General features: G+C 42.0%; 2 protein-coding genes across 2 annotated transcripts; both read left to right on the forward strand.

Annotated features, from left to right (window-relative positions):
* Positions 1 to 5,802: 5,802 nt before the first annotated feature.
* On the forward strand, positions 5,803 to 20,390 carry inppl1b (inositol polyphosphate phosphatase-like 1b; the record flags this gene model as incomplete). Its single annotated transcript, XM_079167608.1, has 27 exons — positions 5,803 to 5,939; positions 7,126 to 7,189; positions 9,204 to 9,342; positions 9,481 to 9,601; positions 10,035 to 10,175; positions 10,347 to 10,434; positions 10,591 to 10,668; positions 10,865 to 11,002; positions 11,131 to 11,245; positions 11,350 to 11,450; positions 11,537 to 11,639; positions 11,748 to 11,944; positions 13,428 to 13,545; positions 13,710 to 13,806; positions 13,912 to 14,050; positions 14,182 to 14,281; positions 14,456 to 14,544; positions 15,435 to 15,516; positions 16,025 to 16,114; positions 16,202 to 16,315; positions 16,401 to 16,489; positions 16,586 to 16,673; positions 17,038 to 17,190; positions 17,611 to 17,692; positions 18,215 to 19,010; positions 19,111 to 19,226; positions 19,563 to 20,390. 27 exons carry the CDS (start codon positions 5,803 to 5,805, stop codon positions 19,654 to 19,656), a joined length of 3,669 nt encoding a protein of 1,222 aa, XP_079023734.1. The 3' UTR covers positions 19,657 to 20,390.
* Positions 20,391 to 24,050: 3,660 nt separating this feature from the next.
* LOC306702148 (P2Y purinoceptor 4) lies at positions 24,051 to 27,744 on the forward strand. Its single transcript, XM_079167686.1, has 2 exons — positions 24,051 to 24,278; positions 24,731 to 27,744. The coding sequence occupies exon 2, from the start codon at positions 24,766 to 24,768 to the stop codon at positions 25,858 to 25,860; it is 1,095 nt and encodes a 364-aa protein (XP_079023812.1). The 5' UTR covers positions 24,051 to 24,278; positions 24,731 to 24,765; the 3' UTR covers positions 25,861 to 27,744.
* Positions 27,745 to 27,923: the final 179 nt, after the last annotated feature.

The following is a 27,923-nucleotide window of genomic DNA, read 5'->3' on the forward strand; positions in this document are numbered from 1 at the left end:
AGCTGGGACGACAGATGGCTCCTCCACCAAGCTTTGTGCAATCTGTGCTCATTGCAGGTTTACAGAAATCTAAGTGACCTGCCGACTTATTGCTGTACAAGCATCAAGGCTTTCCAACTAGTCAAAAAAGTCATCATGCCAATCAATTCCACTGTTTAAGGTTGTCATTTGGGTAGGAAGCACAGGTTTAGCCTCCGGTCTCTCAAAGGACCCACATTCATTGTGACTTTTAGGAGATCCACTGGCACACGAGAGGCGATGGAGGTAAATCCGATGGATTGGTGGAGGATCTTCTCACCTCCTCAGTCAGCTGTAAGTGATTGATTAATGAGGTAGCTGGATGAAGGGTTTTATGGAGGGCTTGTCACACCTCGGCAGTCGCAGATAATGAATTAGTTTGTTGGATATATGTGTGTTGGACTCCCTTCAACTGTCATATAAGGGCAAGGTTTGAGATCTCTTTAAAGCTGCCCAGACTGGACAGCACTGTTAAACATAACCTCGCCGGATCACCTGCCAGGAGTTCACAGGCAATATAATGCTAAGGCGTTTAATACATTAAAGGTGCTCCGCTAATTATTCTGCTTTAATGCTCTACACATTCTAACTGACTCTAATATGTCAGTGCAATTAAATTCAGATCAGCTAAGGGCCTGTGGGCAGCATGCTTTAGACTGCTGTTGTATGTCCGATGTCACTGTAAGAATTCAAGCAAACAGTTGCTTTTGGAGGAGTGGTGATTTGTGGAAGCAGTGGCTCCTTTATGTAAAACATGAGGCTTTTATGTAACTTGGTTTCACAAACTGAAAACTGACCGTGCTCAGGCTTTTCAAGTCCTACACTTCTATTCCCACACTTTCGAAGCAAAATTCAAAAAGAAACAAAGCAGTCTTAAAAACTGTTTGAAAAACGTATATTTCCAGTTGCGTGACATATGTGTTACTGGTATTTGTGTGAGTTTATAATGTTCCCGAGTCTTGAATTTAGCTTTGAATATCGATTTTTAAAGGTGTATCCATAGAGATTGACAATCACAAAACCTAATCTCATTCCTGTTTGGGCCCTCAGCTGATGTGCCAGGTCATATAAAGATAATAGAGTCAATACATGTAAGGCCTTTCCATGCAGGTTCTGTTCAAAATCATTAGCAACAGCTTCTCTGGCTGCTCTGTAATCAACTTGCCAATTCTGTTTAGTCTATAATAGATAACCTGAAAGCTTCTGTCATCTTCTATTCTGTCTATTCTATTCTTGGCATTTACAGTCATTCTGATACAGCCTCTGTGCGCTTCACTGGCCAAACCAAACCACATCGGTGAGAAACCGCGCTGCCTGACAGCTTCACACCTCAATTGATTTGTCGTGTTAACTGACACGTCCTGTTAACGCTAAAGAGACACTGGCGATGTACTTATTCTCAGGCCTCTCGGGGTAAAGACAGGGTTAAGGTTAGTGTAATTGTTAGACAGTTATGAATTAACTGTGTGAATCAGAGCAAGATGTCTGATAGAATATGAATATATTGTCTTTATACACTGTATTTTTATGAAGTCAGAAGTTTAATTAACTGATTACCAACATGTCTGATCATCACTGTGATGCACGGTTTGTTGTATGGCGTTAGCTACTGTACATAGGTCTGTATTTTCGTTTTACATTTAATACTATCCAAACTCAAGACACAAAAAAACAAGGGTAATCTTATTTTCTGTCTCTCTTGGATTATCTGTTTCCAGTTTGCTCTATGTGAGGTTACATATAGTCACATAAGCCCCTTACACTTAATCTGCTGCCACTTTGGCAAGCTCTTTATATAGACAGTCAACATTGTTCCTCAAATGGTGGCTAGTACCAGGGCATTACAGCAACGTGGTATTAGCACTTCTTAACGGCACAGTCTTCAGCGAGTTGCTAAATTGAGGCACTGAGGCTGTGTTTTAGTTAACAGGGACACCATCAGATATGACTGATGGTGCACTGTGTGAAGCGCTGTTATGTTTTTGTGCTAAAGTCAACATCACTGATTTAAATGATAAATGCACTTTAAACACAGACACACACTGAGTATAAAGTCAGTGACACAGGGAGCTTACCTGTTAGCTGTTATGCACTTATGTGACCTTTAGCCTTTTTCTTTTTAGCAGCTGCTATTCAGCCGATGCTGTAACTTCAAAACGTTGTTGTCGCCATCCGTTGGAAAGATGCATATCAGGTATGAGCCCAGCCGGAGCACGTATTCACCACCCTCTTCATCATGACATGGCTCGCTGGATTGTGTTGTTCTTTAAAACATAATCGTAGAACTAAATAAATGGCTTTTGTTATTGTAATATTTCTGAGATTTTAATCAATACTTGCTGTTTTGGAAAGTTTTTTTTTTAATCCTCTGGTGGAGGCTTTTAATCAAACTGAATATGTTTAGTAGAAAGCGCTAATACTCTTTACTGTTGGCTCACATACCGTATTATGTGTTCAAGTCCTGGCTTCCTGCCTGGCCGCTATTATATAATATAATATGTATTTATTTCTATGGAGGTATTGCTCTATATCAGCAAAACTACAGCTCCTCAAGCGTCTCTGTCATACAGATAGGGTGTCTAAAACAATGCGAATTAAATTCAAAATCCGATCTCACAGCCGGCGTGGAAGATGAAAGTAAGCAGGCGGTTCTTAGAAATGGAGTACATCCTGCTGTCTCAGTGTCCTGTCCAAACCACTGCTTGCATAAGCAGAGCATGTAGATCTGGATGGAGAAGAGAGAGGAATGCTCTTTCTCTAAAGAATGGGATTTTGCTACCAGTGATGACGTTTTGTGGTTTAGGTAAATGTTATCAGCCCTCCATCAGAGATGTATCGACAAAGCTTGTGTTGTTTGTTAAGATGAAGATGAAGATATTTTTCAGTTCCTCGAACCAATTCATTGACCATTCAATTTGGTACACATAGCCATTGTCCTCAGAGGATGAACCATAATGACTTTGGTGACCCCCTGATTTTCCTCCTAGAGACACCAGCAGGTCAATGTTTTCACTTATCCAGTGTGTCGACATCTTTTGGATGGATTGGCACACAAACATCCAGACAAGGTTGTTATGATAAACTAAAACTGAAATTTAAAATTAGCAGTGAAAAATATTGTTCGCAAACTGAAACTAGATATAAACGACATCTTTCAGAAAAACTAAACTAAACTGAAATGTTATTTTGCTTGTTAGAAAACCAATAAAAATAGAATAAAAATAAACATGAATTTGTTTTAGTTTTTTAGCAATAATCTATATCAATACTGAAAAAGTAGGCCGCATGAATTTCCGTGGTATGAACGACTGAAATTGAAGAGACTTGACCTTCCAGTAGATGGCGCTATGCTACAATTGCTTTACGTTGGACACCAAAGTAGCCGCAAAAATAATTAAATATCATGGCCATTCTTACACAGTTACACATGTGTGTTGTATGTTTATGTAGCTAAATACTTCTGAGACATACCTGGCCCTAACAAAAACAAACTAGAACTAAATATATAAAAACGTTCTGAAAAACTGAAACTAAACTAAAACCAGCAAGCACACTCTGAACCTAACTATAAGCTCAAATTAAAATTTAAAAAATCCCCAAACTACTACAAAACTGACTTTGGTGATCTGCCGACTTTTACTCCAGCGCCACCATGAGGTTGAAATGTGTTAATTTGAATGAAACGGATGGATTGCATGAAATTTAGTACAAACATTCGTGTTCCCAGTAAGATGAATTTGAATCACTTTGGTGATCCCGTTCACTTTTGTCCAATATTTTGATTTATGACGAAATACCTGCAAAATAATGACATTCTTATCAGTCTCAGTTGCTCTTTTTGTTTAGTGCTTTTTGTTTTCAGCAACATTTTGCAAGATAACACACTAAACTAAGATGACCATCTTGCTGAACATAAACCGCTAAACGTCCGCATGTTGTCATTGTGAGCATGGCATGTCAATGTTAGCATTTAGCTCAAAACCCTAAATGGAATATGATACAGTGTATCTTTTAAATGTGCCGTGGATTGCACATAGCGATTTTGAGAAGCACTGATTACAGATTGAGGGTTAAATGTATGTGTCATCGAATTGGGATGGACTTGTGTCTATTTGTTTTATGGGGATGCGGTTGGTGGTCGGCACATTTCTGCTGAGTAGTGAGAGGCAGAGCAGCAAATATGGGATCAAACAGCTTCCCACAGAGTTATACGCTCCAGCTAATAGGGAAGGAGGGAAGTAGGAGGGCTGGATAATGGGCGATGTTCTAGGAGGGCAAAAATAAGAAAGCGAAGGATGATCATAACCATATGGAGGCTGCTCTTTGCCGAGAGGGAAAGAGTGTGCAAGAGGGGACGGGAAGTTTAAGAAGGGTGACGAAAAGGAAAAGGTTGGGACAGGAGAAGGAAAGTAAATATGCCTGCCAGAGGATGAAACGTCTGAAGATGAAGATGATAAGAAACAAGGAGGAAACTGACAATTAACCTGGCAGCTCACATGTGTGTGTGTGTGTGTGGTAAGCTGTGTTTCTCTGTTTGGAATTTGGAGGGCAGGGGCTGAGGGAGGAAATAAGTAAAGAGAAGGAGAGAAAAGAGAGAAAAAGGAAGCAGTCTGCTGTTTCACACACTGGCGGTGGAGTTGAGCCCCTCGCAAGAATTCTCCTGGCTATGTCCGCCATCTGGAATGTCGAGTCACTTCCTCTGTCTGCCCGGCGCTCTAGCGGGGTTGTCCTCTGCCTCTCTGTTCCCTCCCTCTGCTCTGACAGCACTCTGAAGAACCGCTGGAGACCAAAGCCAGCCCGGACGGGACGCTGCTGACAAGACGCGCACGCCAGCACACAAACATCCAGCATGAAAGTGAGACCCCCGGAGTAGCCCACATCCAACTCAGACACACTCTAAATGGAATCTGGGCTTGGACAAAGCAAAGACAACTGCAGTCATCAGCTGAACTTCTTGGAGGGTGTTCCTATTCCCTTATATGGCAACAGAGCTGGGAAATCATTTGAATTAGTCTGGTTTCTGTTGCATGCCTGTCTGGTTTTAGTGCTGACTGAGTCCCATCTGGTATGTTTCTGTCCCTTCCGTGTGTGAGTGCGTGTGGGCGCAGTGTGTGCGGCTCAATTTGTTTGTTTTGCCATTCTTGGTTCTTCTTTTCCTGTTGTTTGCATGTGGGGCTTTTGTTTTGGGACCAGAGGAGGGCTTGTGTTTGTGGTTAGGCTCGAGGCACCGTCATCGCCTCCGGGGTGGCTGCTTCATTCAGACTGTGCAGCACCTCTCGCTTTTTTTCCTCTTACCTCCCTCCCTCGCGCCGCTGTGATGGTCTGTGTTTGTTGGAGCAACACACCCACCTGGGTGCAGCGACTTTCAACCAAAAGCTGAAACTGGGTCTGTCTACACACGGATATTATCAGAAAGGTGGTCTGAGGCTTCTGTTGAGGAGCAGGCTGTCGTTTGAGTGGACTAACCTCACAATCAGCTGGATGTTTCTGCTTTATTCCTCCATTGCAACAGGATGTGTGACCCTGAAGGAACCAACAGGGACCCAGGAAGTGCTAGCCGGCACACACAGGATGATGGATTGTCTGCTTGACACTTTGATCATGAAGAAAAGGATCATAGGAAAGATCTAAACACTAAAGTAGACCTCTCGACACACTCTGGCACTGACAACTTGAATGGCACTCCGCCAGCTTAATGCCAGTCTGACAGTAAACTTGTGTTGCGTCAAGTTCATCGCCTCATGTGGATTATTTTTATGAACATATCTCGCAACATTGATTGCCATGGCTATGGCAGCATGGTACCATCGTGACATCAGCCGAGTGCACGCAGAGGACTTGCTGGCACGGGCCGGGAGGGATGGCAGCTACCTAGTGAGAGACAGTGAGTCTGTGCCAGGAGCCTATGCGTTGTGCCTGCTGTGAGTATACACAAACACATACAGCTTTTCTTATCGATCACAATCAAACGTAATTACCCATCCGCAGTACTTTAAGCTATTGTGTCATCTTAGGCGGCAAGAGCAGCTGTGAACTTGTTCTATAAATGTATTAAAAGTAAGGGAACGGGACTCTCTTCACTCACCAGAAATCCTTTTTTTATTGGAAGTTACTGAACTTTGTGTGTCTAATTTGATGTGCTCCACCTCCTCGGAAATACTTAATGAATGATTCACCCAGGACGTCTTGAAGTAGTAAACGCTGCCCGATGGGGGAAAAAGAGACAGTTCTACTTTGTGTAAAACCATATCTAATTACCCAATCTCGTTAAACTTTTAGATTTTGGCGAACCGGTTTGGAAAATATTCATAAACTCAACATTTCTGAAGAATGTCCCCCATCTGTAAATTGTTTCAGCAGCTTCACTCCCCCCCCCCCTGTCATATCCATCACTTTCACCATCATCTGCCAGCAAAGGCCAACTTTGAGTGCCGTGTGCAGGCTGGGCCAACCTCACACATGCACCCTCTCCAGATTAGTCGCCCTGTCCTGTCCGAACAGCGTCCACCTTAGCCAGTCAAACCCTGGCCCTGGACTGCCTGTTTCCTCTCTTACCCCTATTTCTTCCCTGGGGCCCCTGAAGGAGGGCGGGGAGCTCCAGCGACCGCACTACGCTTACTGCTCATCAGCCTGAGCCAGATACATTCCTGAAAGCTGAGCCGGGGCGCTCGCAGTGCTCCCTCTTTCCCTTCGTTCTTTTCTCAATATGTCATTCCCTCTTTTAGTTTTGTTAAATATCTCCACACATTTGATTCAGTCATTCTGCCCATCCTGGTTTCCCTTTGTGCAGCTAACACACAGTAGCCGACTGATTAGAAATGGCCTCATCGTTACGTGCTGCCTGAAACAAATTCCTCTGACGTGACTGGAGATGATGATCTAAGTGTCCCTCACACATTGTATAACTAAAACAAGACGCGTCATTAGTGATCTGTAAAACAACTGGCGCCTTGTTAAGAAAGTTACAGTGTCTTTAACTACAGTTAGACATCTGGTCCTTATTTAAACAATACATTTGAGTGTGTTTTCCCTTTGAATGTTTGCTCTGAAGCGTGTTGTAGTAATTTGCCGTGGCATTAATAACAGAGTTATTTTTGGTGTCCGAAGGTTCCAACGTCATGTTCACACCTATCGTATTCTTCCCGACGCAGACGGCCTTCTGGCAGTTCAGGTGAGTGTTCGTCGCCGCGTGACACCGAATCCTTTCGCCTGACGAGGAAGAACAGCAGGAAAGTAGAGACACAATAGATGTCTTGGCACAAACTGTACACACAGAGAGAGAGACGCAGTCGGTCGGACGGAGCTCGAGGGATCAAACAATGGTTTGTTATTGTTTGCTGTAGGGAGAACAGGAACATGTTTGTGTTTCCTCTCTGTGCAGCAGCCTTGTTGTGTGAATGGCATCTCTGCCATGTGGCCTCATGCTTGCAGCATAAGCGCAGCAGCACAGAGGAGAAATTGTTTTTATGTCTCAGAGATTCCTACTCAACCCACACACTAGGTCACTGACCAGTGGGTGTGCTTATTTGTTATGTGTATGTATGGGGGTGTTTGGTTGGATGTGGCGGAGTTTAAGCCGGTAATGGTACAAGTCTGTTTTTGATACTCTGAGCAGGGGGCCGTTTAGTCAGCAAATGACCTAATTATTCGATGATAAAAATACACACACACAAAGTCAAAGTCTGCAAGCACATACGCACACAGTGAGTGAGGGAAATTAAACAGTTTCAGGGCCTAAACCGCAAATGTTCTGTGGCTTTTTTTGAACTGTGTCTGCATATTAAAGTCCAATAACGAGTTTATTAATGATGGCCTGGCAGTCGTTTTTAAGCCTCTGACTTGGAAAAGGCCTCTACCTTTAACTCTGTTGCTATTTCAGTTGTGTTTCCACTGCCCTCAGTATAAACCTCCAGTACGTATTTTCCTCACTGGATTTGCTCCACTAAGTCACAGGCTTGCCTTTTTACTTATCCAAGATGGCCATGGAGATATTTTGGGGCCCTTTTTTTTTACTCTCTTACTGTCTCTTATTCCTTGTCATTTCTTTTTAATTGCTTTTCAAGAGATCCTTGTGGTACAAAAAATACTATTTGAAGAGTTCCTGGCGAAACCTACGGGTTGCTCGAGCCAAGAAATGGTTTTCTTTGACCGCAAAATGAAAACAAAAGCTTCTAGGAAAGAGGGCACAGGAAAAGAGTTTGCTTGGTATTGTGGTCTAATGTAAACCATGTTGATTTTGTGCATGTGACCTGTAGCGTTGTCGGTTTGTATCCACGCAGCACCTGTGCACAGCATGTGGGTTTATTTAATCTTAACTTTTTGCCTGTGCTGCTTTGAGTGCCACTGAAGTGTGGCTGTGCAGGTTTTTTGTTGTAAAGTTTGAGAGTAGGCTTGTTTGTGCTTGTGGCTTAAAAGTGTGAACGTATGCATGTAGAGACTTCCTTGCCATGGTGTTGTCTTGTTGTGATGGGGGGCTTTTTAGACCCCCGGAACGATTTTTATCACAGCAAATCATTTGCATGTGGCTTTTTCTGTCATGCAAATAGAAACTTCTGTTTTGTTCTCCCAAGCGGGTGTGGAAACATCCGCTAATAACCACATATAGTGTGCGAGCTACAATTGGGCATTTATTTGTTTTACTTTGTTCAATTTAATTCATATTATGCAAGATTTTGACTTTCAGTTAACATAGTAGGTCTTCCCAGGTCATTTCTAGTATATTTCTCTTATGTCAATTCTTATGAGTTTTATTACCTCTGTTTTATGAACACAATTTGAGAAAGAACAAGGAAGTGAAGTTGCAATAAAATGACATTTAGTGAGACACACTTAGACCACGGCATTTTGTTTGACAACCTCATATCTTTATAGCTGTCATGTATGATGTTTTTGCTTATAGACCTGTATTACACAAAGCAAGTTTATTCAAGGGAAATAAATAACTTAATTGATTTAAACTGCTGCTTACATATTCAAAAATGTGTTTCTCAATGCAACATCAGTGTGTTGCATGCTTGTGCAGATTATGTCTCTTATCATCTACGGGGCATTTGTTTACAGTTTCTGTGGTCTTTCCAGTTTCTGTTTAAAGCAATGACAGACTGTTAGCACGCATACATGTTCATGGGATTACTACAGTGCATATACTCACTGACTTTTGACGTGTGTGTGTGTGTGTCTTACAGACAACACAGGGGGTGCAGGTAAACTGTTTTCGGACACTTGAGGACCTGGTGTTGGGGTACCAGCATCCCCACAAGGGCCTGGTCACTCCTCTGCTCTACGGTGTTCCCCGTGATACAGACGCTGGGGAAGAGAGCTCAGGTGGGGCCGCTATCTGTCATCAAAACAAATCACCAAACAGTCTATATCGTACATTATACATCGTAAAAGATGACATATCTGTGTTTATTAGTTATTGTTAATTATTAGTGTTTGATTTTATGTTTCGTGCATGCACAGATGACGAGAAGCCGCCTCCAGTTCCAGCCTCTGTCAACACAGTGCCTTCCACAGGACCACCAGCAAAACCAGCCCCTCATGCTCTGTTCCTGGATAAGTTGCGGGAGCTGAACACATCCAGGTGTGATTATCCAGCTTAAATGCTAAATTATCAGTCTGGCAAAAGACGTTCCTTGCATAGTGCTCATCTATTTTGCATGTAAACCTTTTATATTCGAGAGCTGCTTATTCTGTGTGACAATGCGCGCCTGTTTATTGGTTTGTGACTTGAGGTGATGTATAGAGTCACATTAATGTGAGCCAACTGTCATGTTCACAACATTTTCTCATCTAAATATGCACCTGTTGGCAATCAAGCATATAGAAAGCAACATGTGAAACACTCTTTTGGACTTTTTTCGGGGGCCTATTAATAAACAGTACTGATTTGCATGTGCTGTGTGGTTTATGCCAGCAGATAAAAATCAAGCAAAAGTAATGTCTAGAGAGCAGAAATGGCTTGCGTGGTTTCTAAAAAATGTTTATGAATTCAGCCTGTTTTATCCTGTTCACAGTACTGCGGGTGATTTGATCGGTCTACTCAATGACTACCTCTTCAGTGAGCTGCCTCTGGACATTGAGAATGTGCACAAAGGGGCAACAACTCTATGCCACCTCAAGCGTACTCTGGGTACTGCGTGCCAAGGCTTGAACAGGTTAGCGTGCTTTTATTGTTAACGGTAAACCGAACGTGAAAACTAGGAGCAATTTGCAAATGCATAGACTGTTGTGACACAGTACACAATCTGTACAGGAGATGCTCTAGACTATAAAGTATGTAAACAGCTGTATGGTCATTAAAGGTTTTTGTATTGACCTGATTGCAGTGAAATCGACCTGACTCTCTCAAGTCTGGAAACCCTGGCCAAGGTCTTCGACCATCCGAGCTGCTCTTTAACACACACCAAGAAACAGGTACAGAACAAACCATGCAGCATGCTTTCTGAGGAACAGTAAGTAACTGTAATTTTATTATATGGTAACGCTTTACTGTCGGGGATAAATGTGCATTCTTACACATCCATCTACATAGACTAGTGACGCTTTATGTATTGTATTTTTTGGAACAAGGGCCCCGAGATGGATATAGACAGCCTGTTGTGTAAGATTTCAGCTTTGGTCAGCCTCCTTTCTTCGTTGGAGAAAAAGGTATTTTTTATTAATTTACACAAAAGTTTTCTATTGTGGCAAGATTCATGCGTGATAAGTGATTTATTGCAATACTATTGCTCACAGTCTTTTTTTAGTGGCAGTGGTTATTGAGTGATGATGAGGTTGACCAATTGGTTTGTGATGGACAACAGTGGTAAGATTGTAACACACTGCAAATTCTCTGATCGTAAAGGTATTAAAAGCATTGCAAGATGCGGTGACCAATCACAATCTGGCAGTGCAGCCCAACCCACCCCCTCCTGAACCAACACCCACCAATGTAGCACCTGCCAAGAACCATGCCAGACAGCTGCCAGTTCACTCCTTTCAGGTAAATCAGGTTGAAAAAGTTCAATTTGATCTTTTTTTTTACCAAATATGACATGCAGTGAGACAAATCTTGCAACTGATATCTTACTATGTAAATGTGTTAAGAGTTGTTTTTCTTGCTGCGTCCAGGTGAAGATGGTGCGGTATGGCAGACAGACTGTTTCTGTGGATGTGGACACAGGAGTGCTGCTGTTTGACAGGAAGGCTGGTTCATTTGGTATAGAGAGGGTCTCACATGACAGAAGTAAGAAAATACTCACTTTTTAGTGCCTGTGACATTTGTCTTGCTTGCAGATATAATATACATAATGAATAAATAAATCTGCTGCCGTGTTTCTTGTGTATCAGTCCTTCAGATTGTCAAGTTCCAGAGCAGTCCGGCCAAGGTATGCATGGTGGTTGACAGCCACCACAACACACCACGGGAAATGACGTTTGAGAGTGCGCGGGTGAGGAAAGATAACTGGCTTTATTATTAACTGGAATCCACTGTTTTCTTTTCCATAATTCACTGAGTGTCTCTCATCTCTTTCAGAAACGTGACGCCTTCTGCCAACTCCTCCAGCTGATGAAAACCAGGCACTCTCAGCTGAGGGATCCAGACGTGATCTCTGTGTTTGTCGGCACCTGGAACATGGGTAACCGTAAATGTGATGACGTTCTCCTCCACTGTCAGGCAACAGAATTTGAATTAGGAGGGTCATTTTTTTTGAACTATTATTTCTTGTGTTGTTTTGTGTGCACAGGCAGTACCCCTCCTCCTCGCAGCCTGCAGTCGTGGGTGACCTGCTGCGGTTTGGGGCACACCCCTGATGACTCGACCGCCTTGCTCCCTCATGACATCTACGCCTTGGGGACTCAGGAAAACCCTCAGGGGGAGAGAGAATGGACAGAACATATCAAAGCAACCCTTCGCAGCCATACTCACATTGACTTCAAACAAGTAATTCTCTTCTTCTCTCGAAAACCCTTCTTCTTCTTTTTCAACGTTTTTCACCTTCACGTGTTGATTCTTACGTCTGTATAGGGTGCCATTAACCATAAAGCTACCGTATTTTCACTCCACTGATTTTATTAGTTTAGTTTGCAGGAGAACTACTGCACATGTGAAAACAAGTTGTATAAAGCCTTTTGCGGCTGCAGTGGGAGCTGCGTTAAGTTTGACAAATTGCTACAAGTGATGTCACAATCTGATTTCAACTGTCTAGTGTGAGTCCTGCAACGCTAAATTGATGGAGGGCTCCTTTAATATATTTTCAAAATAAGATTTACACCACTTGAAACAAACTACTGTTTTTGCACAATGATTGCTAACTAACCATTTTGCTCATATTTTATATTAATATAATTAGTAATTCATTTTTTGTTTGCGCATAATAAAGATAATAACCAAAACATGCACACAATGTTTACATAACATGCCAGAATGAAGCCATGCCCGCTAAGATAGTTTACCTGCATTGAGCTGACACATTTCTCCAAAACAAGATGCATATTACTAAAACAATTAAAAACAATAATCGATCTGACTCATCTCTCAAATGCTTCTCACAGAAATCTCCAAATCAATGTTCATGCTCTCAAAACATTCACCCAGCTGTCAAAACGGATATGCAGTTTTGCAAAGAAATAGTACCGTTACATTATCTAGTACAACCTAAACCTATATTACCGTAAAACCACATAGACTATAATGCCTCTGGCCTGATAGAAATAAATATATATATAATCACAAGCGAGCTTCTTTGAGGTTTCACTTCAAACTAAAAACGGTAAAACATTAGACTTATATTTTAGAGCAATTAGAACATGATTTGTGTAATTTGTTGGATAGACTAGCTGAATATGAATATATTCAACGATATAAACCTAAAGCGTACAGTTTTAAGTCTATTCTGTAATGGTTGGGTCAACCTTGGCATTTTAGACTCACAAAGCATGTATTTTAACCTCATGTAAATCAGTGCTTCTTTTAAAGAATTGTACATGTAAGCATTTGAAAAGGCATCTACTCTCAAGTAAAACCTTGAAATGTTACATTTGGTAGATATTACACCTACATCGTATCAAGAGTGAAGGATCACACATTTTTGAATTGGAAGGAAAAGATCGTGAGAGTATTGATATTTTGTCATCGCCGTTCTTGGGGGAATATACTGTATATATACACATAGATAACATCAGTCAATGATAGAATACAATGTTGTTGTATTTGTTTTTACAAGATGTGAATCAAATTGAAAGCAACACTTCACATTGCTGCAGAACTGGTCCGTTTGGCCAAATCAGCATCTGTTTCAGTGGCTGTGTTAGCTGTGTTTGCAAAAATGTGTCAAATCATTTGAGAAATCTGTAATTCTGTGTTCTTTCTCCGGGAGAGAAACTCTTCTCGTCTATCTATTGTAATGTGGAGCGTTGTCCTGTAGGTGGCAGTGCAGTCTCTGTGGAATATGAGGCTGGCCGTGTTTGTGAAGCCGGAGCACGAGAGTCGCATCAGCCATGTGAACACTGCCAGTGTGAGGACTGGCTTGGGGAACACATTGGGTAGGCTGCCCTGTGTGATCTCACCACCACAAATACACACAAAGAAAATACAGAAAATGTAGAGTATATTGGCTGAAAGCCAGAAATAATAGTGCATGATTAACAGAACACGATTTGTGTTTATTAACCTGGAGGTTTGAGGTTTAGTCTCTCTGTTGTTTCAGGAAACAAGGGAGCTGTTGGCGTCTCCTTCCTCTTCAATGGGACATCTTTTGGGTTTGTTAACTGCCACCTGACCTCTGGAAGTGAAAAAGTCCTGAGGTACATTAGGTGTATACATATGTGTATCACAAAATGTGTCTGCTCCCGTTTTCTGTAATATTAAAATGATTTAGAATTGTCTCTTGTCATGTACATCATGTTCAGGAGGAACCAAAACTTTGTGGACATCCTCAGACTGCTTTCTCTGGGCGACAAACAGCTCGGTGCCTTCGACATCAGCCTGCGCTTCAGCCATCTCTTGTGGTGTGGAGACCTCAACTACCGACTCGACTTGGACGTTCAGGTCGGGCCGACTGTTTTCTTTCATTTTCTGTACTATTCATTGCTCTTTTTTTTAAGTGCTCTGGTTTAGGACCCTTGAAGACGGTTGAGAAAATATCCAGACATTAATGTTATTGCTTCTCTCTGATGCAGGACATCCTGAAACATGTATCTAAGAGAGAGTTTGAGGAGCTCATGTGCGCAGACCAGCTGACCAGAGAGAGACACAAGAGGAAGGCCTTTCTCAATTTCAGTGAGTTCTTTATTGGTAGCTGTAATATCAGACAGATATTGTTATAAGCACTTTAATGTGATTTTACAACAACAAGATACACGGTAAATGTATAGATAGATACCATTTAATTTTCATTCGGCTCTGCCTTTGCTTACTTCACTCTGTACTCTTTCTCTGTTTATCGCGGTTAAGAGGAAGAGAAGATTGCATTTCCACCCACCTATCGGTATGAACGGGGCTCCAGAGACTGCTACCTGTGGCAGAAGTACAAGACTTCGGGAGTGAGTCACTTCTTGTTACACAAAAGCAGCTCAGAAAAACAGGAAGATGTACAAACAGTCCCTAAAAACGTTGGAGATCTAATAAGTGCAGCCCCACAGAGCCCCTAGCATGGCTTTGATCAATAGTTTTTATATTATTACCTTTAAAATGACAGAGGCAACATACGCAATGTGGACACCAATATGATAATTAAAAAAGAAACAATACATTAACGGTATTAGAAAACAAGACCCTTAAAAGGATAACGTATTGAATAAAAAAGACTTATATCTAATAAAGGAAACATTTTGTAGCGCAAATAAAACTTTAATCGTAACAAAACTCATTTAAAAACACTTTTTTTGGAATGGTACACAACGAGATGGAGGACAAGAGAGTTTGCGGTGAGTCAGACTTGCACCAGGGCCCTTAGTGGGTGTCCACGTGTGTCAATTATTCCAGCTCAACTTTATTCATGAGTCTGTTATTTGTATTAAGTTCCAGATGAAGATAAATTGATCCAAACATTTCTGTGTTAATACCCTTTACATAAATGTGCCTCTTTGTTGTATTTTGTGCCTTTTTTCAGAAATACATTGTTGTCATACTTTCAGCCTGTAGGTTTGTGTATTTTATAGATGTACTACATGCTGAACCAGCAAAGCACAACTACAAAAAACATAGCTGAGAAGCACTCTAAATATACAGTTGACTCACCGCTTAAGATATTTTTATGGGGATAGGTGACTGACAGCAGCTGCCATGTCAGATACAAATAGGAGGTCAACAGTTAACACACAGTCTAAAAAGGCATAACAGGAGCGAAGGTATCCTTCACTGCATACAGTTTGTTTATCTTTGATTTGTTGTACAATACTTTGTTGTTTTATACCTGAATCTCTTTTTGTAGGTGCGAGTTAATGTTCCATCATGGTGTGATAGGATTCTGTGGAAGTCCTACCCAGAGACACACATCATCTGCACTGCATATGGTAGGGATCTGGAGATGAAAAGAACTACTTTAAGTAGGAAAGTAAACGGTTAAAAAAGGCATAAACTAAATGTATAAGAGCAGCACAGAGAGGCCATTGCTTGAGCCTCGACGTCGCTAAAGGTTTTGATGCAGCGTTCTCAAATTAGATATCCGTGTTTTTTTCCTTTTTACCACTGCAAAAATGAGAGCAGCCCTCAAAACGGATCAGGTCAACCTCTACACCCTGGTCTGTGGTCCATAAAGAAAAAGAGTCATTTCCTCTCTTTCTGACCAAGCTTTTGTCTCTGACCAACCTCTGCAAACTATCTAAACATAACAAATACCGGATAGAAGCAAAACTACTTTTTGTCTCCTAAATCACTCTTTTTTTTTTCACATCTTGTGAAATATCGCTGAGAGCTCATATGCCTGACAGTGCTGCACGATGACTTTAGCTACCGTAGCTATTTACTGTTGTTATTGCAATCCTAATAGCAAAGTAATATGGAGGATTTGTCTCTCACCAGGTTGCACAGATGACATCTTCACAAGCGATCACTCGCCTGTTTTTGCCACGTTCCAAGTGGGAGTGACATCACAGTTCAACTGCAAAACAGGTGCCGTCATTGTGGACACAAATGGATGGAATGTGACCGCATCCCTTCATTAAGTGAACAGCATTGTTATGCATTTGTCTCGCGCAGATACACATTCAAGCATGGAGAAGGCCTGGATAGAGCTTGAAGGCATCGAGGCCATTGTGAAGACGGCGAGCAAGGCAAAGTTCTTTATTGAATTTCATTCGTCTTGCCTTGAAGGTACGGTACCACACAAAAAAAGACATTTCACATAAAGCCATTATGCAGCAAAATGACAAAGATTCATACGCGTCTTTCTTTGCAGAGACACGACGCTCGAGTGAGAATGACTCCCAGAGCTGTGATGTTCCCAGATTTCTCAAACTGGGCTGGTCCTTCAAACAACTGCCGAAGGTTAAAGAGGCTCATTTGGAAATGGTTGAAATTATTGTTAGTTTTTAATGTCAAATTCTAAAGTAAGTTTTTGGGATTTGCTTATGTCTGTCATAGCTTCTTCCAATCATGTCCGACATGGAGTATCTTCAGGATCAGCACCTGCTGTTGTCTGTCAAGTCATGTGACGGGTTTGAGTCCTACGGTTGGTCACATTACCTACTCCATTCATAACGTCCCTCTAGGTTGGCTGAAAAGTGAAATTTTATCCAAAAAATATGAAATAATTTCTATTCTTTTTTTCTTAAAAACAACTCTTTTCACAAGTGCTATCTGCTAATCTTGGTAGTTTAATTATGTTTTAATATGGTTGAAGCTTTTTTTTTTAATTTTAAGGCACAGCATTTCGTGTTATAAATATACATTTTCTTCTAAAAATCAAATGCAGTTGATTGTAGTCTGTGTCTAGTTCTATGGAAACCATGCTGAAACTATCTGGACGGACAGGTTGCACTCTCCACTTTTGCTCAGCGTGTGTTATTGATCTCGTGAATCATCTTCTTGTATAGGTGAATGCTGTGTGGCTCTGCGCTCACTCACCGGTGCATCGGAGCAGTTTGAGACATTTCTGAGTCACAGAGGCGAGGAGATGGGCTCCATAAGAGGACGGGTCAGGGTCCATGTGCCCAAGGACAGACGAGGAACTCGAGAGAAGACCTATGGTGGGTCAGCCGGAACTGGTCCTCTCTTGCCCTCGGCCTTGCTTGCACTATCACTTCCCGCTAAACTTTCATCTCCACTGTCACTGCATTCTTTGACTCTACCACGAGTCTCACATTGCTTCCTCTATTTGGTTCCTCAATGATCTTTGACTTGGCTTTACACTTGCTAGTATCTATCGACCGCTTCCTCTTTTGGCTCCTGATTGACTGACCCTGACCAGATGCATCCTGTGACACTGAAACAGGACAGATGAGTGTTATGTCACCAGGTCAGGCACTACAGCAACACACACAAACAAACACCACTATGCTGTTTGATTGCAAACTGGCATGGCCTTTGGGCTACACGTACCACCCAGACTTTGAGGAAGTCTTGCTCATTATGAAACCTGTTGATTTTCTGTGATTTTACTTTTTCAGAGTGGTTCTATTTTGAGAAAGATGACAAAGGTCCCGGGAGGGGACATGCGTCTCCTGCATCAACACGGGTCCCAATAAACAGGTGAGGACCTTCTAATTTTCTCTCAGCAATGTCACCGACGAGCCACGTACCCTCTTTTCCAGGAGCAATATTTTGTTTTGGTGTTTTACAAATCCTCTTTGACCATGTGAGTCAAAGTTAGACTCGCTTTCCACCGCATACTGTTATTTTGAAAAATCTGTTCCCAAATCCTGTGAAATGTGATCAAGTACAAATTATTTAAATAGTACTGAAAACTATTAGTGCTTTTTAATGCTATTATTTGTTTTTTTTTCAATGCTGCTGTGTATTTCTCAAACTGTACTCTTTAGATTGTATTTCATCTTCTTACCGGTAACTGAAGCCACAAGCCCAAATCAATGCAGACCATGTGTGTTTTGAGCACAGTGCCGCTATTGGTCTGAACACGTGCAATGTTAACAGTGAATGCTATTGAATACATTACGAAATCTTGCAAAGAAAGTGAGTGAGAATTGAGGACACATTTAGTAACTTCAAATTGTAAATCGTTTTGCAAATTCAAAACAGGTTTGTTCATTTCAGGTCCTTGGCAGCTCCTCCCAAACTAACTCCGAGCAGCTACACCAATCCAGCCTACTTCATCTTTGAAGGAGTGTCAGTGGCGCGCAGGGTGGAGGAGGCTCTCCCTCAGCGTCGGGATCCTCCCGTGATCTGGTCTGGGAATGAGGCCTTGCAGCTCCCGAAAATCTCAGGACGTCAGGGCTTCGACAGAAGACCCTGTCGCAGGTCAGACTTTACAGAGATTGAAATTCCCGCCGTCCTGCCCCAGTACACTCCAACCAATGACCTTCATTCAACACACACAGACTCCTCTTATCAGCTTTTTCCGGCCAAAAACCCATCTCCCGTACCTCCACCCTCAAGTAACGCCATGTCACAGTACCAGGAACAGACTTCACAACCCAGAGACAAATACCAAGTTAAAAAAATAGTCCACGACTCCATCCAGCCCGAGAAGAACCTGAGGAACTTGTATATGAATCACTCGGCAATCATCAGGGAAAAAGCCAGAAGGGATCAACATCAGCTTCCCCCAGAAAGGACCAAACATGTCTGGGCAGCCAAGGTGCCGTCAGCTTTCCCCTACACCCCCGCTCACTCAGCACATTCTCAGGCGTCTGTTCCCTGGATAGTGGAGCAGCAGCCGCCTGGACCTACAGGAGACAACTCCCTCACTGCTTTGCAAATGGCCAAGTCCCTCAGTGAAGTTGACTTCTTCCCGACAGTGCAGAGAGGCCCATCCATACCCAACCATAGGCCAAGTTATAGAAACGGCCCCTCCATGCATGGCGATAGAGGCTACAACTGGGAGAAAGAGGTAGGACACTGCTCTCACAGACAGTTTTTAAAAAGGCGCAACTCCTGGTGCTCTGTTAAAAAAATTTAAAAAAAAATCTGTCTGCTTTATCTCAACGCAGGTGTCTGTACTCCAAGGTGCACCGGAGACTGTGCGGGAGCTTCTCAGTACTCTGGGGCTTCAGAAATACACCCTGGGACTCAGCCTCAATGGCTGGGATGATCTGGATTATTTCAGGTAAAATCATTTTAAATAACACGTTCCACAAGCTGCACTTAACAAGGCTCTCGTTACTGCATTTCATAGACCGAGCAAATAATGTGGCTGCTGTTACTACACAGACACAGAGCAAGATATATAGGTCTGTTGAGATGACCTCAGCGGTCATCAAACGGTTGCAATAACATTACCAGCATGCATGTGACAGTCATGTGAGTGAGAGGACTGAACATGATGTCAGGTTTAAATAACTCCAGTCATGGTACGGACTGTGTATGATGTTATAAACTTTACAAACTACGTAATAATCACTATTCCACTCAGGTTTGATTCAGTGTCATTCCCCCTCTACAGTGGCATCACTGAGGAGGATCTACGTGCCGCAGGAGTGACGAGCCCTTCGCACCGACGCAGGATCCTCGAGAACCTGCCCAGGAACTGGAACTGACGCACACAGAGACAATGAAACGTTGCTGGTACGAAGCCTCGTAGTCCGCTCAGTTGGAACTGGAAGAACTGTTCGAACCGAGACCTGAAACGTGGACAGACTGATTGGACGTCAATCACATCAGCTGGACTTTACCACAGCCCTGCCGTCTCTTCATTTACTCGATCAATACTGTAACAATAGTTTGTCTGTGTCAACACAGCAAAGGGAACATAGTGCAGGAAGTACTCGTTGCACAGTCCGCTTTATTCATCTATCCGTCTTGACAGATAATGAAAGCGGTGGGTGATATGAATGGAAAACCTTGATGTGTATCTGCAGTTACTGACATATACAAATATTAATTATGGTATCAAGGTCTCATTGATTTAGTTTTAATGAATTTTAAATGACTATAAAAATATGGTCCTTCAGTTTCCAGTGTTCACCCAAGGTTGGTGTTTAACGTTCACCTTCATCCCTTCTACTGTGTGCTTTCCATTACTCTGCTATTATTGAGCCTGGGTCTGAGCTTGTAAAAGCCCTCTATTAAAACTATGGAGCATAAAATCCAACGCTGTACATCCCTACTCTGGAACAGCGTCTGTAAAGTTGGTATAGAAGGACCTGCCATATCTCATTTTGTTTACTGTCTCATAATGTTGCTATCATGTCACTTAATCAGTACCAATGTCCACTGTGCATGTTTTATGCAACCTTTTTTGTAAAGTAAAGTGCATAAAGCAAGTCTTGACTGTCACCAAGCAATCAGTGTTATTTCATTCTGTCGAGCAGCTGGCAACAGAGAAATCACTTCATCAAGTCAGTTCTGTTTCAGTGCTCAAATCCCATTATCCTACCATGCTGCTTGTATGTTGATTATTGTCACCTAGAACTGAGGTGTAGGCTACTTAATGGTCTGATACTGCAGTGCATATAGGTGGCGAGAGGAGAGAGTTTGTAAAACCAGAGAAGCAACAATATTTTACAAAATAATATGTAATTCATGGGGCAATTATTTGCTACAATACTTTGCATATCCGTAGCGAAAAGATGACACTTTAAGCGGCAGTCATCTGAGTATCACCACACTTTGTGTTACTAGCTGGGTTTAGTCAAGCAAAACTATTTGTATCAAGTTACAACAAGCGCAGTTGTTCCAGTTTTTCAGTTTCTTCTTGATGGATGAATGACCAAGAATCAATGCTTTTCCAATGGTGAACAACTTAAATAAATATGATTGCATTAGTTGTATCTGTGCATACATGGTGACTGACACGATGGCCAAGTCCATGAACAAACATGCGAGAGCTGTATTTGTCAGCTCAGTTAAATAACAGACCACAGCAGAAAGAGACGAGGCAACTGAGACCCAGATCCTAAAATAACTAAATATTCCTCTCGGTGAGGGAGTGTCAGTGCTGTTGCCTGTAGCATTTAGTTGAGCTAGTTACTCATTAAGGCATGACCAAACACATCCCTCTCTCCTCTGACAGCAGGTATTACTGACTGCAGTGATGTCATCACCCTACTGGGAATTTTTTGGCAAAAGTATTGATTTTATTTTTTCTCTTAAAACTCCGATGTTTCATCAAACATAGTTGGTCTGTGATTTCTCAACAGCAAGTTTTAGTAAATTATTTTTGAATTATGTTGACAGAGTAAAGTCTAAATATCTCCTTCAGACATCAAAATAGTAGTCTTTAGAACAGAAATTTTAATAACCTTGTCAACGTTCTTAAAATCACACAACCTCTTCCCTCATTGAAAATTGAGAATCTATGAAATTGCATCTGGCTTTTCAAGAGTTTAATTTAAATGGCTCTGACTTCACTGAAGAATCACTTCTTCACAGCAGCCTTTTCAAAGACACATAGTGGACCAAGCAACCTAGTGGAGACATCACATTATAAAGCACATGAAAGTACCGTCCCCTCATGTAAAACTCTGCACATGTATCATTCTGCACAGTGAAGGTCAAACATCCAAGTGAAGAAATAATAATTAAAACACATTTTAAAATGGAGGGTGACTTCATGAAAAAAAGTTAATCAGCTCATAATCGGATTTAAAGTGGCAATCTGGAAGATTTTCATTTAAAGAGATGTCTGTTAAGTCACTATATCGCCGAAGGAGGTAACACAATGGTGACGTGGCCCACTGATGGAAGTATTGCAATTTTTTAAATACTTACTGTATTTATAACTGGGTGTCTGTGATGACCAGAAACTGCTGTAATACGGATTCTCTTCATTGTATATGCATAAAAAATGGAAATATGCACAAAAATAGCATGTTAGTAAAGAATTTCAGACACAAACCAAGACACCAGACTGCTAAATTCCTTTGTTTTCACTGTAGAACAAACCGACACTGTGCTTTGAATGGGTTTCCGGTGAAGAACATGCTTTGTCAGTGGCCCACTCGCATTCCAGAAATACATTACCACAGAAAACCAAACAGTACACAGACACAGAAACTCACACTGAATCCACCAAGCTGACCAATTCACACACACAAACACACACACGTCCTTACTGTAATTACCATATCAGGATTTAAAGTATTTTAGATATGTTATCGGCCCTTAAAATATATCTTAACTTAACTTCCAAATGCTGCCACGATTTATCTGGCGTTGAGACTTTTGAGAAATTTACAAGGAGAAGTCAATCAGTCTATCTCAATGTAGATCATAAAAAGGTAATTCCAACCAAATGTGTTTATAGTCTTTGGGCTATTGGAGTGGATATAATCTTGTTTGCGCTCGTGGGTCAATCAAACTTTAGCTTTTAGTAACTTATTAAGTGACCGCCTCATCTCACCTCAGTTCATCATCTGTCTCTCACACACATTGCTCATCCCGTCCCCTTTTAATTTGTATATGATCAGACTTTATAATTCCACACCTTATCATGTGAATCTTACAGGAAAGCCTGAGATGACAAAGATTACTGAGGAGATGAAGCTGTGGATCACTCACAGCTCGAGGGAGCACACGTTGCCTTTTATAACAGCTATACTGTACAGCTGTGCAAACATTAACTTCTATAACATTTCAGCATTGAGTGCCATTAAGTGTTGTCATAGGGATCAGTGATAGAGCGGTGATAGAGCGGCCTTCCACTAACCAGAAGGTCGCTGGTTTGAACCCTGGCCCCTGCAGTCTACATGTCAAAGTGTCCTTGGGCAAGATACTGAAACCAAAATATGTGCGTGTGAATGTTTACAAGGTAACAACTTGTCTGGTAGCTTCTGCCACCGGTTTATGAATGTGTGTGGGTGTGAGTGGGTGAATGCTGGCTTGTGTTGTGAAAGCACACTGAGTGGTCACTGATATCAGAAAAGCGTTGTCTAAACACAGTTAATTTACCGTTCACCATAACCTGCTGGGTGAGTTTTTAGGAGGTTGTTACAGTAGATGGTCTTTGGCCAGATCCTACGTGCGCATAATGTTTGAAAGGTGGTTAGTTTGAGCGTCCTCTTCTGTTTTTCTCCCCAGCATTCTGCACGTAGAGTAGTGTTGATAGTACACAGCTGTGGTAGATCCGGAGATTGGTTTTGATGCTGGATTTGTTGGACTTCCAGATTTGTCTAAGTCTCAGGAAGGTTTTTATTGATCCAGTTTTTGATATTTTTGCTTGTACCCTCATCGTGGTAGATGGTGCTTTCTATAGGTGAAATCATCAGTGTTGTCGAACACCTGTTCCTCTATTGTTATTACTGTTGGTGTATTGATGGGCATGACGCTGGTTTTACTCTCCTTGATCACCCGTCCTTTTTGTTGTCCACAGAACTGGAGTCGGGTTTCTTTTCTTGCAAATCCGTATATGTGAGAGGAGGTCAAGGTCTTCAATGGTCGAACGGAGGGTCCATCCAATCTTCGTGCCTTGACCAGTGTAGCTTGAACAATAGTGCTGACATCACACATCCTTGGCGGACTCCAGATCACACAGCAAAGCTGGTGTTTATTTCTCCCACAGTGCAGAAAAAGCTATTGAACTGTTGGAGCACTTAAAGGGAGAGAAAGCCATAGCTTCTTATGATCTTCCAGAAGCTGTCGAGGTGAACGGTTGTCAGGTTCAATGAGCCAATACCAATGGTGGAACACATACTCACATATATTACTTAATATAATTATGTATATATATATATCACAATATATAATACAAATATATCTATAATAAAAAAGTATCAGTATTTCCCTCATTAGTTAATTGTAAAAGGTATTTTAAAAGTGTCGTGTGACTTATTCCATATTGCATTCTTGTAATGAGCACATCTCTGTGCTCAGTGGTAATGTGTCAGTGAGCTCTGATTGCAGTTTCACGTGATTCACCAAAGTTTTTTGGGGGCGGCAGTTTTGTCCACTCAGCAGCGAGACTTCCCATTTCAGTCCTCCGGTGTTTGAGAAGCTCTCCGTGTTTCCTGCGCTCATGTGCCGACTGTCTCCGCCGCGCTGCCATGGACTCCGGCAACTCGACACTCTGAAAAACAACTTTTAGTGCGTCTCTAATGCGCGCCGGCTGCAGTGGGGGAGCAGCTACTGGATCTCGGCTGCAAAAAAGTTAGGACGACTTTCTCGGTGACGACCGGGATCAAGAGCCGCTCATCAACGCTGTTTTTAGGATCCCGTTTTTAGAGTGAGTAGCCGCAGTGTCACGATAACTCTGCTTTTATGTTCGTGTGAGCGACGACAGCGATGTTTAACATGTGTGAAAACCAACAGTGTTGCAAAGTATCCTTGCTTATTTCCACTTTATACCTCTACTCCTTTATGCATCAGAGTGAAACAGTTTAGACAACTTTCTCCTGCGCCACATTTCTTTTAAAGCTCAACAGTAAATATACCAGTTAAAATAGCTCCACCCTGAGCACATACAGCTTAGCATCTACAATAATAGAATAACTATAATACAATAATACAATAACAATAATAATAAAATAATATTGTTGTGTTATTGCAGATTCATTTCTGTCAATTGACTCATCAGTTAATCTACTCATAGTTTTAGTTTTAGTAAATCTAAGTGTGTGTTTTCTTCCTAAATAACGTAAAAGGCTTCATATCTCCGTGTTTGTTCCTCTTTCAAAGGTTCGCTCGCCTGCTGGCTTGAAAGTTGCATCACTATGGAAACGGTCATCAGCAGCCCCGGCGAGCGCAACCAGTCGACGACGTTCATCACAATCTTCAACTCCAGCTGTCGCTTTGACGAGGAGTTCAAATACATCCTGCTACCCGTGTCGTACGGTCTGGTGTTTGTGGTCGGCCTGGTGCTCAACGCCACAGCTCTGTGGGTGTTCTTAAAGATGCGTCCGTGGAACCCCAGCACGGTCTTCATGTTCCACCTCGCCCTGTCCGACTTCCTGTACGTGCTCTCCCTGCCCACCCTCATCTACTACTACGCCAACCGCAGCCACTGGCCTTTTGGAGTGGCCGCCTGCAAAATAGTGCGCTTTCTTTTCTATGCCAACCTCTACTGCAGCATCCTCTTTCTCACCTGCATCAGCGTGCACCGCTATCTGGGCATCTGCCACCCGATCAAGGCGCTGACCAAGGTGAAGTCCCGCCATGCCCACCTGGTGTGCGGCACGGTGTGGGCCGTGGTGAGCGTGTGCCTGGTGCCCAACCTCATCTTCGTCACCACCTCCAGGAGGGACAATGACACCATGTGCCACGACACAACCAGCCAGGATGCCTTTGAGGAGTACGTGGACTACAGCTCTGTCGTCATGGTGCTCCTGTTTGTCATCCCGTTCCTGGTCATTGTGGTGTGCTACTGCTTGATGGCACGGACCCTGTGCCGACCCAGACGGGGGTTATCTGCCAGCCAGCAGGGCGCCGCCTCGCGTCAGAAGTCCATCAAGCTCATCGTCGTGGTGTTGGTGGTGTTTGCGGTGAGCTTCGTCCCATTTCACGTCACGCGGACGCTCTACTACACCGCCCGTGTGTTAGGCCTTAAATGTGAATTCCTCAACATTGTCAACTTTACTTACAAGATCACCAGGCCGCTGGCGTGCATCAACAGCTGTATTGACCCAATTCTGTATTTCCTGGCTGGGGATCACTACCGGTCCAAAATGATGTCTGTTCTGACGGGAAAAAGACAGACGACAAGCAGCCAATCACCTGAACAGGCGCGAACACAGCCGAGCAACAACCATGGCACCGAGCTGATCTATAAGAACCCAGCCCTTAAAGCCAGCGAAGATTTTAGGAGATAGCACGAAATCTATTGCAGAATACCAAATTAATGAACATGTATTAAAGATGTCAGCTCCAGGCTAACATTTCTAATAGCACATTCAGAAGCACCTGGTTTCAGGTTTGGAAGAGAATCAGTGTACAGTAACATTCACTTACAGTACATGCCTTCACTCCATCAAACTTCTGTAATGCCCGTGTTGAACAGGCATAAAGACCATGTTTCAATTCCCCTCAATTTCCTGAGAATAATGCGTTTTTAAGATTAAGTTCAAAAGGGGAAGAGTTAGCGTGCAGTCTCCTACCACAAAGGGATTATTACACCGAACTCAAGACGAAATAGAAACTTTAAGCTCCTGTATGCTGTTCTTCTTTGCGGCCAAAGCAGAAGAATAGTTTCGCTTTCAAATTGTTGGAACAGAATCTGAGACACCTGGGTAAAAGAGTTTGACGCAAGGCGGTCAAAGGTGCATTAAAGTAATTCATAGAATATTCAGTCAGTGGATTGTTGTCATCGATCAGACACTCATTGATCCAAATATTCAAGTTCATGTCCAATCAAAGATGACAAACAGCCTAGCTATTGTGTCAGAAATGAGGTAATTATGAGGCAATCCTTCCTGTTGTATCAACAATGTCTGCAGCTAGAGACAGTGCAGCTCCGGATCCCAGCTGTTTTTGTCCTTCAACTTTCACAGCTGTCTTTTGCTCAACTGAGAATTAAAGCGGCTGCTCTGGACAAGAGAGATATTTTCAAACCACCCACGCCTCAGTAGTGGGATCGGGGATTTTTCCTTTTTTTTTCTTTGGGATTGATCCTTGGAATTTAAAGCCTCTTTTTTCTAACAGCAATTTAGGTTGAACTCCTTGATGGTTTTTGCAGGATGTGAAAGCAGTGTTGGAAAGTTTTACTAAATGCTACAGAGCACTTGTCCCTCCACCCTCCAATGCTGCAGCAGATAAAGCTCCGTGTGTCATGTGGTTCTCGTGATATTGAGTATGAGCACTATCTTTGAAGATGTTTTTGTAATTACCGTTTGGTATGTATCATAAAGTTTTACATCATGAGTAACTGGTGTTTACTGTCTGTCACGTATTATCAGCTGATCATGCCATGTGAAAAATCCCCCACGATATCATTAAGCTCCAATTTCTTTGTCAACTCAGCCTCATGAAAAGAGCGATGTGAAGTAATGAAATTCTGTCATTTGTGTAAACTGTACAACTCTTGTTCAGCCAGACTGAAACTAGCTCCACCTGCTGTGATCTGAATAGACGGAGTGCTTTGGATGTGAAAGCTGAGTATGTGACTAACACATCAATAACAACAATATTTCTCATTGGATGAAAGATAGAGATATAAGATAAAGAGCAAAGCCCCAAACATAGATAAACCCTTTGAATTTTCACTGAAGTCACTTTAAAATGAAAAAAAGCTTCAGTACTTCGACAATGTGTGACACGATCTAGTGTACAATTGATATGAGTTTGTTCCAGTGCTTCATTGCAGCTACATGATGCTTGCTTATTCACAGCTAAAACTCCACATTTTTTTATGAAAAAAAAAATGGTCTAAAATGTCTATGCAAATCTACATGCATCCTTTTAATCACATAATCCAATCAAATGGCCTGCCACATTTGGTATCTTTTGGAAACATCAGGGTTTTGACAGGAATTTCAAATCATGTTAAGTTTGTCCACACCACACAAGTTATGACCAACCCATGGGAAAGTTGTTTGAAGAGGCTAAACTTCATGTCATTACAGATAATCTATCAATAAAGAGATATAGCATATTTACGTAAAATGTCCAATAGAATAATAACAGTAGTGCAGTAGTACCCATTAGTGATCTTATGGCTTATAATAACAATAATAATGTTGTAATAATGATAATAATAATTATAGTCTAAAAGACAATTGTTTTGAAATCCATTGTCTATAATATACAACAATAATTGATCACAAACATAATAAGCACTGCTAGTCACTTCACAGACTCTTTACATGTTAACTCTCGCCAGCAGGCCTACACACAGTCCCTCTATGGTCCACCATCTCTCCGCATGTAGCTACAAGGT

Source organism: Pholis gunnellus (genome assembly GCF_910591455.1).
Source record: "Pholis gunnellus genome assembly, chromosome: 10".
Classification (NCBI taxonomy): Eukaryota; Metazoa; Chordata; class Actinopteri; order Perciformes; family Pholidae; genus Pholis; species Pholis gunnellus.